The 12965-nt window shown below is 52.2% G+C and overlaps 4 protein-coding genes across 4 annotated transcripts; 2 read left to right on the forward strand and 2 right to left on the reverse strand.

The window, feature by feature from the left end:
* Positions 1–2211: 2211 nt before the first annotated feature.
* Positions 2212–2829, forward strand: PV08_03553 (uncharacterized protein; the record flags this gene model as incomplete). The annotated part of the gene is made up of 1 exon (XM_016377905.1): positions 2212–2829. The coding sequence occupies one exon, from the start codon at positions 2212–2214 to the stop codon at positions 2827–2829; it is 618 nt and encodes a 205-aa protein (XP_016239475.1).
* A 647-nt stretch (positions 2830–3476) lies between these two features.
* On the reverse strand, positions 3477–5372 carry PV08_03554 (uncharacterized protein; the record flags this gene model as incomplete). Its single annotated transcript, XM_016377906.1, has 1 exon — positions 3477–5372. The coding sequence occupies one exon, from the start codon at positions 5370–5372 to the stop codon at positions 3477–3479; it is 1896 nt and encodes a 631-aa protein (XP_016239476.1).
* Positions 5373–6632: 1260 nt separating this feature from the next.
* PV08_03555 (uncharacterized protein) lies at positions 6633–8934 on the forward strand (the record flags this gene model as incomplete). Its single annotated transcript, XM_016377907.1, has 6 exons — positions 6633–6770; positions 6821–6846; positions 6894–7078; positions 7127–7647; positions 7748–8083; positions 8614–8934. The coding sequence occupies 6 exons, from the start codon at positions 6633–6635 to the stop codon at positions 8932–8934; spliced, it is 1527 nt and encodes a 508-aa protein (XP_016239477.1).
* A 314-nt stretch (positions 8935–9248) lies between these two features.
* On the reverse strand, positions 9249–11510 carry PV08_03556 (uncharacterized protein; the record flags this gene model as incomplete). The annotated part of the gene is made up of 3 exons (XM_016377908.1): positions 9249–10145; positions 10335–10495; positions 10643–11510. 3 exons carry the CDS (start codon positions 11508–11510, stop codon positions 9249–9251), a joined length of 1926 nt encoding a protein of 641 aa, XP_016239478.1.
* Positions 11511–12965: the final 1455 nt, after the last annotated feature.

Consider the following 12965-nt stretch of genomic DNA (forward strand, 5'->3'; position numbering starts at 1 on the left):
TGAGACCGGTACCGAGCACAGGGCCTATAGGATTCGCGATGCCTGTGCCACCCGGATATGATCTCAGAGGCCGCAATGTGGTATCGGGTAGCCCTAATCAGGAAGAGGTGACCGAGGAAGGCAAACAAATGTGAGCCTGAGACGAGTGAGGCTGTCAACGGCGTGGGAGGTGGGGGATGGCGTGTTGGTGGGATGTGGTGTTATGGACAAAGACGAAGCGGATCAATGTGTAGGAAATTGAGTACAAGGATGCCCCGTCTTTGTCTCAGCGAAATCCGAGTTGTCGGCGGTGGATGACGAAGTGAGTACGATCCAATGATGTCTTCAGGGTTTCTGAACGCTCTCAACACATGGTATGGGCTTTGAAGAATAACATTTGGGAACAAATACAGAAATCCGAGTAGAGCAAACATGTACACCAGAGGGCGTGGCCAAGGGAAAACGAACAGTACGGGCGAGGAGGAGGGAAATGGGCAACCGGACATGTGCCAGAGGGACTGATAAGAGAATATCGCAGCCAATGAGAAGAGCTCAATAAGCAAAAGATGCTTTCTCTTTCGGGCCTGGCGCCGATTGACTTTCCCCGTTCCCACCAATAACCCAACATCAGGACAGGGATTGGCCTGGTTCAGCTTAAGGTTCTAGTGCGAGCACTAGTTATGACTTAGTGGCTGGCGAAGCCTTTAGCCACGAAACATCCGTCCTAGTACCAGTGCGAGCGCCTCTTGTAGTAATAATACTCAGGGTCTCCGGGAGTGGAACAAGGCTACGAGCACGGATGTCTTAAAGGTCTATCCATTGTGAGGTGATGATTTATTATAAAGCCGTAAGCGGAGAGTCGCTTCCACGAGGCTCCGTATAAGAAGTAGCGTTGATAGGGGACTGCACGAGGCCTTTAGCATTAGTGGCCGCATGGCAAACCCCAACAGTTCGTCCCTATTATTATTATTAATACATGGTATTTGACAAGTCTCCTCCCTCCATGTTTCAAAATGACAATTGAGGAGCCTCCGAATTCCCACTGGCAATAGACGCGTCTGGCTCGCTGACAGTGACTGGTATCTCTCAGCCACAACCCTCCTCGCCAATGCCATTCGATACCGCATGGTCGGGACAGCGTTGCACTTGCCAGTTGGCCACACTGACTTGCACAGTTTGGTCGGTCGTAAGCCGAGCCACCTAAAGCATATTTGGTGCCAGTCTCATGTCGCCGAGGGTCGACGCAAACGATCTGCACAGTCCTCAACATCGATTCCGAGGAGATTACTCGTATTGTGTGCAGCTCAGCCAAGTGGATCTGCACGACGTTGAAATTGTCTTCTGCTTGCTCCCACCAGAGACAAAAAACGATAATACCCACGGACACGTAATGAGAAGGGCCATTGCTCCATCGATGATGCGCATGGCCCCCGAGAATCGCCCAGGATGAGGCAAAAAAGGGTGGACGGGTCTCGTGTAACCCTGCCGTAAGCTTTGGAGGGAAAAAGAAGTGCCGGCTCCGAGCACCGAAAGACATCTGGGCTTGTGGGCCTGGCGCGGAATGACGATGCCTGGAAGGTAAAAGTAATGGCACCCAAGGAGCCTAGAAGGCGCCTGAGGACGCGCTTAGTGATGCCGTCCCTTGTGCTGTCCTTCCCGTCTCATTAGCCTTGCCGACGCCCCGAAGCCCAGACTGGTGAAGCCCAACAAGCCTCACGGGCGAGTCCAGGCAGCGGCATGCAGGCTCTGATGCCCGCTCGCTGCTCCCGCCAATGCCATCAATGTCCATTCGCATGGGCTCCCTCGTATTCGTCTACGCCAAAAGGACATGCTTGCATCGCTCTCCTCTTCTCTCTGAGCCGCCAATCGACATCTCTCCACTGATCGCACGGCTGTAGCCGCCCAGACTTGAAATCCGGATTGCATATTTCTGGAAAACCTCCCAGCAAAACCGATGTGTACTAAAATATCCAGCGCTTGTGTTGCGTTTCCCCTCATCTTCTACTCGTGCCGACCTCTTCATCAATCAATGTCGGGTTGATGAATCTGCGCACGGGGGCTGGCCTTTCTTTTTCCAAATCTCTGTTTCCTGTTTCTCGAAAATCTTCGTGCGAGTACTCTTCTTCTCTAGCATCAGCCGGCGTCTTTTTATTTCGAATGCTTCATTTGGAGTCGCCATCGCCCTTAGTTGCGTTATAACCCCGGCCCTCGGCCCAAACCACAAGATCAACGATGAAGAGGACAGCAGAGCGCCCGACCGATCGCAGTTCCAAACGTTCATCCATACATGACGAACACGAGTGGATCATACGAGGATATCGTCCAGATTTAGCAAATGCGCCTCAATCCCCCGACGAAGACCCTCTGGGTGAGATCGCCTACCACCGGGCCTTTACCAGAATTTCAGCACAAACTCCTGGACGGGTACCGAATCCTTCATTCTTCCCCAACTCGCCCACGGCATTGCAATTCATGAAATGGAAAGACCAAATTCTTTTCTCGCCCAAGCCTGCGGGAGACAGAACTCCCACCCAAAAGCCGACCCCGGTGTCCCAAGCCCCCACCACTTTGCCTGGAAATCTCCCTTCTCCGGGGTACAGCGAAGATCCTCCAAAGGCGTATCGCTCATTGAGCGAAGATCAGGCCAGGACCGGTGACTCCGGATCGAGCACGCAAGGCGCAGTGATCAAGACACAACCAAGATCTCCTCCGCCCCCCGTGAGGTTGCGAATTGATCAGACTCGCCCTCAACCACATCATCAACCGGCACCGATGACCAACATCTTGCCACCGATTATGGAACCGAGAATCAACGCCGCTCCGCCCGGTCCTGACAAAGTGTTTCGATGATGTATTGCGCATATTGGTACGAGCAGTGATATTATTGCCAGCCTCAGTCTTGCAACTCCTCGACTGCTTCTGAAAGAATCCCATGCGTATGCCTAAAATGAAGGGATCCTCTCGATATGCGGCCAAAAGTCCAGTACCACAGACGCTATAATGGTGTCCTTTCCAGCGAAGGGAAAAGAGCGCCACGCATGTGCCGCCCTTGAGGACAAGGCCCGGCGTACTGGACAGGCAGCTCATAATGTGACATGAGGGTCTACGAATACAGGACTACCGGGACTAGTAGAGGTTCAAAATATTCAAGGAGGCTGGGGAGTTCCCATGCCTCCTAGGAAGCGTTCGCAACTCTTAGCTGCGATGCTAGAGGGAGATATATTGATGACGTGGGCTGTGCCTTCTGTTGCGAGTCAGACCATGGGAGTTTAGCGATGATACCTATGTAGATCATGTTCTCTTCTGGAGCGTTTCTTCAGACCTGAAATCGAAATAGCCCGTAGATTCAACGGGACAGAAAGCTCAGGCGCCTCGCCCGGGATCTCTATGGTTGGTCATTTTATCTATGTGCTCTCATTTCCATACCTAATAGCCATCATGACTCCTGTGAAAGTTCTCGTGGCGCAGTTGGACTGCAGATGATACACAGCAACTGCCTACCTCGACGGAATCATTCTCAGTTCTGGAACGACGCCCGGTCTTTGCACGAGTAAATCTACCATCGGCGAAAACAACAGTCGGCCCTCTACATGATTGCCGCCGCTGCCATCGCCATCGCCATCGCCACCACCATCAGAATGCTTGTCGTGGTTTAACTTCCCCCATCGCACCTGCGCCATCGCCCACATTTCATACTGCCTCCAACTCACCCACTCCCAGCCTGCGCACTTCTCGGGCTCCATGAGCCGTGCGATCGGCAAGCCATCCTCACCGACGTTGGCGGCAGCAGAATCCCCCGGGTCCATCGTCACCCTGGCCGTCATAAAGACAGTGATATAATGCTTTCCACCTTCGTCTTCGCCCATGACGTTGTTCGTAGCCGTCAGGAACTTCACGTCGTGTACCCTCAAGCCCGTTTCTTCGAGAACCTCGCGCGCCGCACATTCCTCAAACGTCTCGCCGAACTCCAGATGTCCACCGGGGAGAGCGTAAGTGCCACTCCCGTGGGACCCCAGCCGTTGGCCCATCAGAAACTTCCACGCTCTCGTCTCGTCCGAGGATCCTGGAGACGGCTTAGAGGTGGGTTTGGGAATCGTGGGATGAATGATGAATACGCCCACGCCCACGCGAGGGACCTCGGAGGCGAGAAGCTCGTGTTTTGTATGGCTTGGATCCGTCCAATGTGCATTGTCTCGGAGACGAGGTTGTGGCGATATCCTTCCTGAGAGAGGGCTCGTCAAACAACTATCCAGTATCCGCTTCATTCTGTCAAATGCTGATCGTCTATGAGACAGAATCAGAAGATCTCGCTCATTCGACAGATTCTCCGGCTCATATCTTGCCAATACATCAGATATGATGTGAAGATATCCGAAATTTATATTGACGTGTCGACAAGCTGTTGCAGCATGGAAGACCTCGCAGTCAACCCAATCTGCTTTATCGCGCCAATGCTCAAACCAAACTGCGTTTTCCACAAGAGGCGAGAAAACACTCACGTTCTGTCCAACAACGAGTTCTGTTGAACCATGGCCCTCACGACTGGTATCATAATAAAAAGGACTGGACCACTGAAGGCGCTCTTGTTCCATGCAACTCGATGAACCCGTCACAAGAATCCGGTTCGGTTGAATGAGCAGGCCACCGGCTGGTGAATAATTCCGCAGAGAGCCTGCCTTCCCGAGAAAGACAACATGACTGGCATTATTCAATTCTTTTAGCACTCGGATTAGGGATCCAACAATCTCTCCCCATAGGCTTATCATACAACCCAAGTATGAGACGACTTTACCATCTGGAAGAGTGATTTTTTGCCACGCAAATAACTGCCGTTCAGGATCCACTGTACCGCTTTCCCAATCGCCTCCTGTCGTTGGCAGAACAGCCTCTGCGTAGCCCAGAACTACTATGTCAACTTTACCCATGAGCCGCAGATTGGATTCCGCAAATATCAAAGCGCTGTCTTCCACCCCAGGCAACCTATACTCGACGACGGGACGCGAAAAAGAGAGAGGAGGGCCATCGGTGGAGGGAGACTGTAGTTCTTGCAGCCGGAGATACATCGCGATTAGGTATGCATTGTGTTTGACATAAGCTTGGCCTGGGAAGCAGTTGATCTCCAAAGTATCGCCATCAACGACTCGGCTCGTGGGACGGTGCCAATTGAAACGTTTGCCTTGTTTTTCGAACACCGATAAGCGTGCCGTCCCATCGCGCTGGTAGTGGCCATGAACAGAGATCCGCTTCCAGTGCCGCTCCCGAATATCCTGGTGTATCTTGTCAAAGACATATCTTTCCAGAGAATGCCTCATCGTATGATTGGACATCATGGAGTCGATCTCCTCCACCGAGACGGTGATTGACGATACTCCTTGATCACTGCTTGTTGACATGTTGTTGATTTTGCCGACGTCAACGGAGCTGAGAAGAAACCCTGGACGAAAGAGAGTTGATTGTGTTATCAAACTCTTCTAGAGGAGACGATACCCCTGGGCCTTATTTATAGGCAGCACGGTGGCAAGCCTTGGTGTACAGTTAATGTCGCTGCCCATACGACTCACGTATCACTGCCCACATCAACTCACGATATCACGTGGATCGAGGTCACGTACCTGGTTCCAACTCTGTGAGAAACGCTGGGAAAATCAATGTGAGTGGCGATGAACGAAGTCCCAGCCTTGTCAACATCGCCTGGACGTCTTTGCACAATACCGCTCTAGTCTAACACATATTTGAAGGATAGCGACGTCAAGGCCGAAGTCACTTCGGGAGACTCCCGTTTTTCACCGCGTCCCGGAATGCTGAGTCAGAAGGCGAAGGGTCTATTGTGACACATGTACTCCGTACGGCCACCAAATTACGGATGGCCGATGGCGCATCCTTGGCCCCTTCTGCAGTCTGTTTTCGACCGACAAACAACTACGGATCCGCACAAGCGGTATGCGGCTGAGGACGGAATACCATAAAGTCTAATAGATGAGACAACGAGAAGGGGCTTCTCCTCGGCCCAGAGAATTCCCCTCGAAGAATCCCCCCCCGTCAAGCAACGCATAGAACGATAATATGGCTGGCCCAAACCCTCCTAAATTATTGTTGCAGATGACATACATACATACGAAGGACAGTTATGACACTGTTCCCCTCATGACGTGACAGATTTTACTACTTTACTCAGCAACCACAAGCAAATATATGATATGAAGAAGTGGACAATCGAAAATCAATCTGAGGTCGAGGCAATGATTCAACCTATTTCCATTTATCACGGATTCACGGTCGACCCCTTGCCAGGTACCCTGAGGCTGTACAAATGGAAACAGCGCCATAGTCGGACAATCCCTGTCTTTAGCCGCCCGGTTGATCACATCAACCCTTGTTCTACCCAATCTCCGGCCAAACGACAGATGCCCTACGATCTAGTACATAGCACTTGTATTAGGTGCGTTGGTTTCTGTACCGCACAACACAATCGAAGCTCCGAAGACATGCCCGGCAGAGAACGGCTTTCTGTGAGCCTTCAGCCTTACAATGCAAAGCGATGACTTTTCTTCTGTGCTTCTTTCTGCTTTTCTCTTTCCATTATGTAGCTTCCCGTCATCATCACTTCCCTGTTCTTCAGCCGCACTTCGGTCATGTCATCAACAGCACCAGCCATGCCTCCTGCGAATCTTCTCCGTGAGCTGAAGGGCAAATCCTATGAGATCGGTCTCCAACCAGGAAGTCCTCCAGTCAGCTACGATAATACTAATTTGCAAGATGTTCGGACCTTGGTGGCCCGACCTATAGAAGAAGTATGCAACATCTTACCTCCTCGTACCCGGCGCTGATCAGTCCATTTCAGTATAGCACGGGCACTGTCCATGTGATGTAAGATGTACTACAACGGTATCATGTTCTAGACTCATATTCTAAAGCTTCATGCCGTCCATCGAAAAGCGCCTGGAGAGAGGATTTGCACCCGAAAACCTCGTCGATGATATATCAAGCAGGTTCAAAATTCCAAAGTTCTTCTTTGACGACATGGGATGGAATGCAAATGGGTTCTTCAGGTCGTCGGAATTTGGCAATAGGAATCTCAACACGGAGGCATATTCATACTGTAAGTTAGGAGCGGTAAGGTGTTTTCGATGCGCTCAAACAATCGCAGGCACGTCATCACGCTATCTAACCAAGAGCGTTGGAGAAAAGGGCCAAGTAGTTGACCAAAATACGGTCCAGGACCGCATGAGGAACCCAGGAAGGCAAACCTTGAGTGAATTCAGCGACCTCGAGGACGAAAAGTGGACGTGGACATCAGCAGATGTCGGTCCACCGCAAACATCGACCCCAAGCTCTGACCCGCCATCATACAGAAGCTCGACACGCAATCAAAGGGAAAACTCCCCTTCATACAAATACACATGGGACTTTATGGGGTTTTGCACCTATTGGCGACGGACACGTCCCCAAGGCGGCGAGGAGTCTACGTATCTGAACATCATCCTCTGCTTTGATTTGAGCAAAGAGCTCAAGAAGAGGATCATAATGGCAATCAGTGACTCGCGGTCCGAAATCGCTCAGAGATTGAGCGACCCGTTCTGCCTTTTGAACATGGCGAACAATGTCGTCGTGGAGCATCTCCACCGGACCTTGTGGTCGTTTCAACAACCCATCAGAAACGTTGAAAAGGTAAGGAAATGCCCAATTTGGAATTTGTTTCGGTTTTGGTGTTGGTTATTGTGTGACGATGGCTGACGGCGTGTGTGCCTCTGTTCTCTTTAACAAACAGACCCGCCTCGAAGGCTGGACTAAGACTCTGCAAGACGAAAACGACGACAGAAGCGAAAGCACCAGGGAACGAGAAGTCGTGACACTCATGGGAAAATACGCCGCGATGCATGAGCTCAACCGTCACGTTCACCACATTGCAGAGGCCATGCAAGTGGCTTCAAACACCCTTGGGAATATCGTCAAAGCGCATGACTCACTTCAATCTGTCGGGGATCAACCCCAGCACAGGTCAGACGATATAGCCAACAATCTACGATTCCAGACTCTGTACACTGACAATCTGCGATGTCGGGCTGATGCATTCGTCGACAGAATGAAGAACGAAACAAGATTCGTAAGGGAGTCCCATATTCCATATTATTACCATTTCCGTTGTCTACAAGTACCTACCCACCCACCTACCTATACGGATGAAGAATATGTACCCATGCGAAGGATTCATTTTTCATTCTATTCATATATCGTCATTGTGATACGCCACACCAACCTGAAGTTATCGCTGACTACATTCCGTGTGCGGTCTGTCGGAGTCCGTAGATATCAAACCGTGTCGCGATCGAAGACAACGATATATCAAAGGGGATTCTGGCCGAGACCCGAAACGACGGAAAAGTTCTTTCGGAGACCGTCTCGGTATTGACGTTGCTGTTCTTACCCGGGACTTTTGTATCTGTGAGTACTGATTGACTCATCGATTGCACTACATTTCCCAAGCCAACGTGAAGGTGAAGAGAAGCTATCACGGATCGCAGCAGACACCCCGAAGCCTAGCGACAAATTTTCTCTCTCTCTCCCTCCCCCCTTCTTTTGTGGTGTAATTAATGGATAGAAAACTGACGGATGTTTGTTTTTCTGTGGACGCAGGGATTTTTTGGCATGAACTTCTTCTCCGTCGGAGACGGTGCGAAATGGACCTGGGTGCCGAAGTTCTGGATGTTTTTCGTCATCACCGCTCCCATCACGTTTGCCGGCTTGGTTCTCTTCATGTTCGAAGTCAACGTGGTCGGATGGATTCGGAGGAAGTTCTCCCAGCCTGTCAAAGTCTGGTACCGGACGCAGAGGACGACGAGGGTGAACAGGAACAGGAACAGGAACGGGAACAGGAACGCAAACACAATCACAATCACAAACGCAACCGGACAACCACAACCACAACCACAAGGCGGCGGTATCGTCGCTGTCTAGGCATGTACTATACTAAGCAATAGCTAGGAGGACAATGGGTAATGTGGGAACTACGTACGGTGGGCCTATGGATGGACCGCGGTGGATTTTTGGCATGCCGTGCCTCGACACACTGGATACGGGATACGGGATACTGACACAGTGGTTGTTGTTAATGAGACGGACACGGGGATACACTGTGAATAACGGCTCTTCACGAGAAGGACACGGGGGTATATACTGTGAGTAATGGTCCTCGATGAGACGGACACGGGGATCTATCTACGGAACAATAGTTCCTCGATTGCCCTCAAATGCCCTAATTACCTACCTACTTAAATGTCCTCCACATCATCGTGACTAATATAGTATAACCCCGTATCCGTCGAATTGGTAATGTTGGTCTGCTTGACGGTGCCAAACTTGACATAACCGTTCTCGACGGGGCCGGACACCACGGGGGCAGCAGCAGCAGCAGCACTGGCGTTGACGAATCTATGCAGTCGGTTCTCGCCGCTCAAGACGGTAAAGTTGGCCAACGAAATCTCGCCGGGGTTCCGGTTCACGATGGTCGGCAGGCCGAAGTACCTGGCCTCGACCTTGGCCGGGGTGACGTGCAGCTCGTAGTAGCCGCGGTAGTAGAGCTCGCTCCACTGCAGCTCCCGGTTGGCGGCGACGAGCCACTCGCTCGCCACGACGCTCGCGGCGAGGCTGATGTTCTGGCCGCCGGGCGAGGGCGACGACACGGCGGCGCCGGCGAACTCGACGCCGATGGCGCCCTCGCCCGTCGCCGGGTCGTAGGGGTGCCGGTCGAGCCACACGAGGTCCGACACCCAGTTGGCGTGCGAGTCGCCCGAGATCATGATGTTGTTGGTGATGTTGTGCCCGTACAGCGTGGCGAACGTCCGGTTGCGGTTGGCCTGGTACCCGTCCCAGGCGTCGTAGTCGAGCGGGTCGACGTTGCCGTACGCGAGGGACTCGTTGATGCGGCTGAACACCGTCTGCGACCCGATGATGCGCCAGGCCGCCCCGCGCGCCGCCGACTGCTTCAGCGAGGAGTAGAACCAGCTCTCCTGTCGCGGGCCCATCATCGACCGGCCCGCGTCGTTGGAGATCTGGTGGATGTAGTGCGTGTTCCAGTACAGGTCGGTGATGGACCGATCGTACTGTCGCGTGTCGAGCATGACGAGGTCGAGGAGCTTGCCGATCGAGAAGGACCGCCAGATTCGGAGCTGGAGAGAGAGAAAAAAAAAGGACAATCAAGTCAGACAAACACGTGCTCGTTCGTGAGGGCTCTATTGAGGGACTGGGGAAGTGTTGGAAACTTGGACTTGGAGACACCATTTCCAAATACTTGACCATTGTAGTGGCGAGTGACAAGAGGGAAAGAAAACGAGAAAGCGAGAAAGAGGAAAACTCACATCATCACCCATGTCGACTTGTCGAATTGGTAACCATTCAAAATACGCTCGCACGGCATTCATCTTGCGTTGGTCAACTGATACACCGCCGTCCTCGACGAAGGACGCTTCGGTGTTGTTGAGTTCCGATGAGCCGTCTCGGTATGTGTTGTCTGCCACTTCTGTTGCGTCGGATCAAAACATCAGTCATCGGGTGTACTTTGACTCGACCCACGAGGGTGCTGCCTCCAAAGAAAAGAGAAGGAAAAGCGATGGGAGGTGGAGGTAGACAAGGGTCACCAGATATGACAGGTAGGCATAATTCTTACCGTGATCGTCCCACACTGGAATCCAAGGGAAATTCTGATGACTAGCAAGTAGGTCAAGGTCGGTTCGATAAGTGGCATGTCGTTTACGGTAGTCGTAGAGAGTATAAATCTCCCTGTCCGGCAACGGCACACGTCCGATACTCTGACCCCAGCCGTAGTCACCGTTCTTGTACTCGTAGATGTAGTCTCCCAAGTGAATCACGTAGTCGACCGATTCCTTGCGGACCGGGTTGCCGTAGGCGTTGAAAAACCCAAAGGGGAAATTACTGCACGAATACACTGCCAGATTGACCCCCTGAACGTCGTCGGTGGGCAACGGCGTCGTCTTGGTACGGCCGACCGGAGACGACTGGTTGGTGTTGCAGATGGTGAATTGGTACCAGTACTGAGTAAACGGTTTGAGCTGGGTCGCTTCGACCTTGACCGTGTAGTCGACGTCGGAGCTGGTGTAGACGGTCCCGGAGTCCACCACCGACGAGAGCTCCTTGTCCGAGGCGATCTTCCAGTCCAGGCAGACCGGGGATGTCGAGACGGGTTTGCCCTCGTCCGTGTCATTGTAGATGGGCACGGGGTTGTACAGCGGAACGTAGCCCGAGGTGCTGCTGTTGCTCTTGACATCGTCAAACGTCGGAGAGCACCTCGTCCACAGAATCACGCTGTTGGGGTATGGGTCGCCGGATGCCACGCCGTGGGTAAAGTTGAGCGAGTCCGCTGCAGTGGTAGATCGGGGATCATGGCGTTTGACTACCTTGCGAACTGATATGCCTAGCCCAGGGTGGTTGACTGAGGGTGAGCGGTAGTTGAGGTTTGCACCGTACGAAGCGACGGTGGCGCCGATCAAGGACGAGAATGTAAGAAGATGCAGCATTGTATCGGCGGTTCCTGAGGGCAGGAAAAGAAGTCCCTTGACTTACCTTCGATCAGGGTTCGCCTGGCTTTATAGTTCTAGTTACGATCGCACCTCGAGAGCTATCGGAAGCGGAATATTGTAGAGGTGCAGGAATGGAGCTGCATGTCTACCATTAGGCGATCCTGAGGGCATCTAAAAGCATGACCGGTCGAGGTCTCGTCATGGAGCTCAGAGCATGCAGGGCGTCGAGCCAATCAAGGTCAAGCTGTTAGACATGTTGGCGGTGAGGATTTTCCAAGCAGCTGCCTTTCTGATCTAGTTCAATCGAGGACCCCTGTAGAGCTAGTTTGGGAGACCTTGAGATACAAGGTCACCCATGGGCTTGTTTAGCCCAAGCGTTGAGGCACGTGGGCGTTGAGTCTTGTTGAGCTTGAGCATGGATAAGATTTCAGGACGGTAAGATACCGAGGTTGATGACAAGGATGGAGACGGCGCCGACGATCGGTATGGAACATTGACAAACACTTGTATACAGTCAGGCCATCCAGCATGATGCGCATGCAAAGGAAGTATAGCCAAGCTTTCACTCCCCCAAATTCACGATCCAATCGGCATTCTCGCAAATGCACGTTACACCCGGTTGAGCAAAGGTACTGTAGGTGACTCGTTCCAGTCGTTGCATACTCCGCTGCGTTGTGGTCTGTGAGTTCGTTCGAACTGAGACCGTAGAGTAGAACTCTCGCAATATCCTGGTTTGTGGATAGAGGGAACCTGAGAGGCAGCCAATTGACAACACTGGCTTCGCTTATGATATAGGGTTGAGATTAAGCCGACCCTTCGAGGGTGTTGTTGCTTACGAGGCCCAGACTTGTGGTTCCCTTCCTAGTAGTTATCGGCCTGGTAAATCCTGAAGAAACAGACCTATCTGTCACGGAGGGCCACCACCAACAAGAAGGCACTCATTTTCAAGCAAGCAACCCAATGGTGCGGGACGTGGTTCTGGATTGAACGAAGTTGGCAATGTGATTGTATGGGATCAAGTGCTGGAGTCTGAGCCCGTTTCCCCGTCCGGCCAGGAGCTCCGGCACGAGGGCCGACAATTGGCGAGCTAGATTGAACCTTGCCAATTCCTGGTAGTCACATTGCTGGATAGAGGCCGTCGAAACTCGAGAAGTTGAAGAGAGGACACATCGAGGAGTCATTGGCTCCCCACAAGACACGGGACGTTTGCCATGTCTCCCACCGCTTCAAGGGTCACACGAGCTGCTGCGATGTGAACGATCCAACGGACGTATCGACCATTTAGCGAATGTGAGATGCAGAAGTGCCATGTGTCTGAATCAGGCCCAAAACTTTGTGAAGAAGATGTTCACGGTCAGCCAAGGCAGTAAATCCCATACTCATCAGAATCGAAATCAAAACTCTATTGCTCTATTCACCATATACAATACAGCCCAACACACCTCACTCATC

This window comes from Exophiala spinifera (assembly GCF_000836115.1).
Source record: "Exophiala spinifera strain CBS 89968 unplaced genomic scaffold supercont1.2, whole genome shotgun sequence".
Classification (NCBI taxonomy): Eukaryota; Fungi; Ascomycota; class Eurotiomycetes; order Chaetothyriales; family Herpotrichiellaceae; genus Exophiala; species Exophiala spinifera.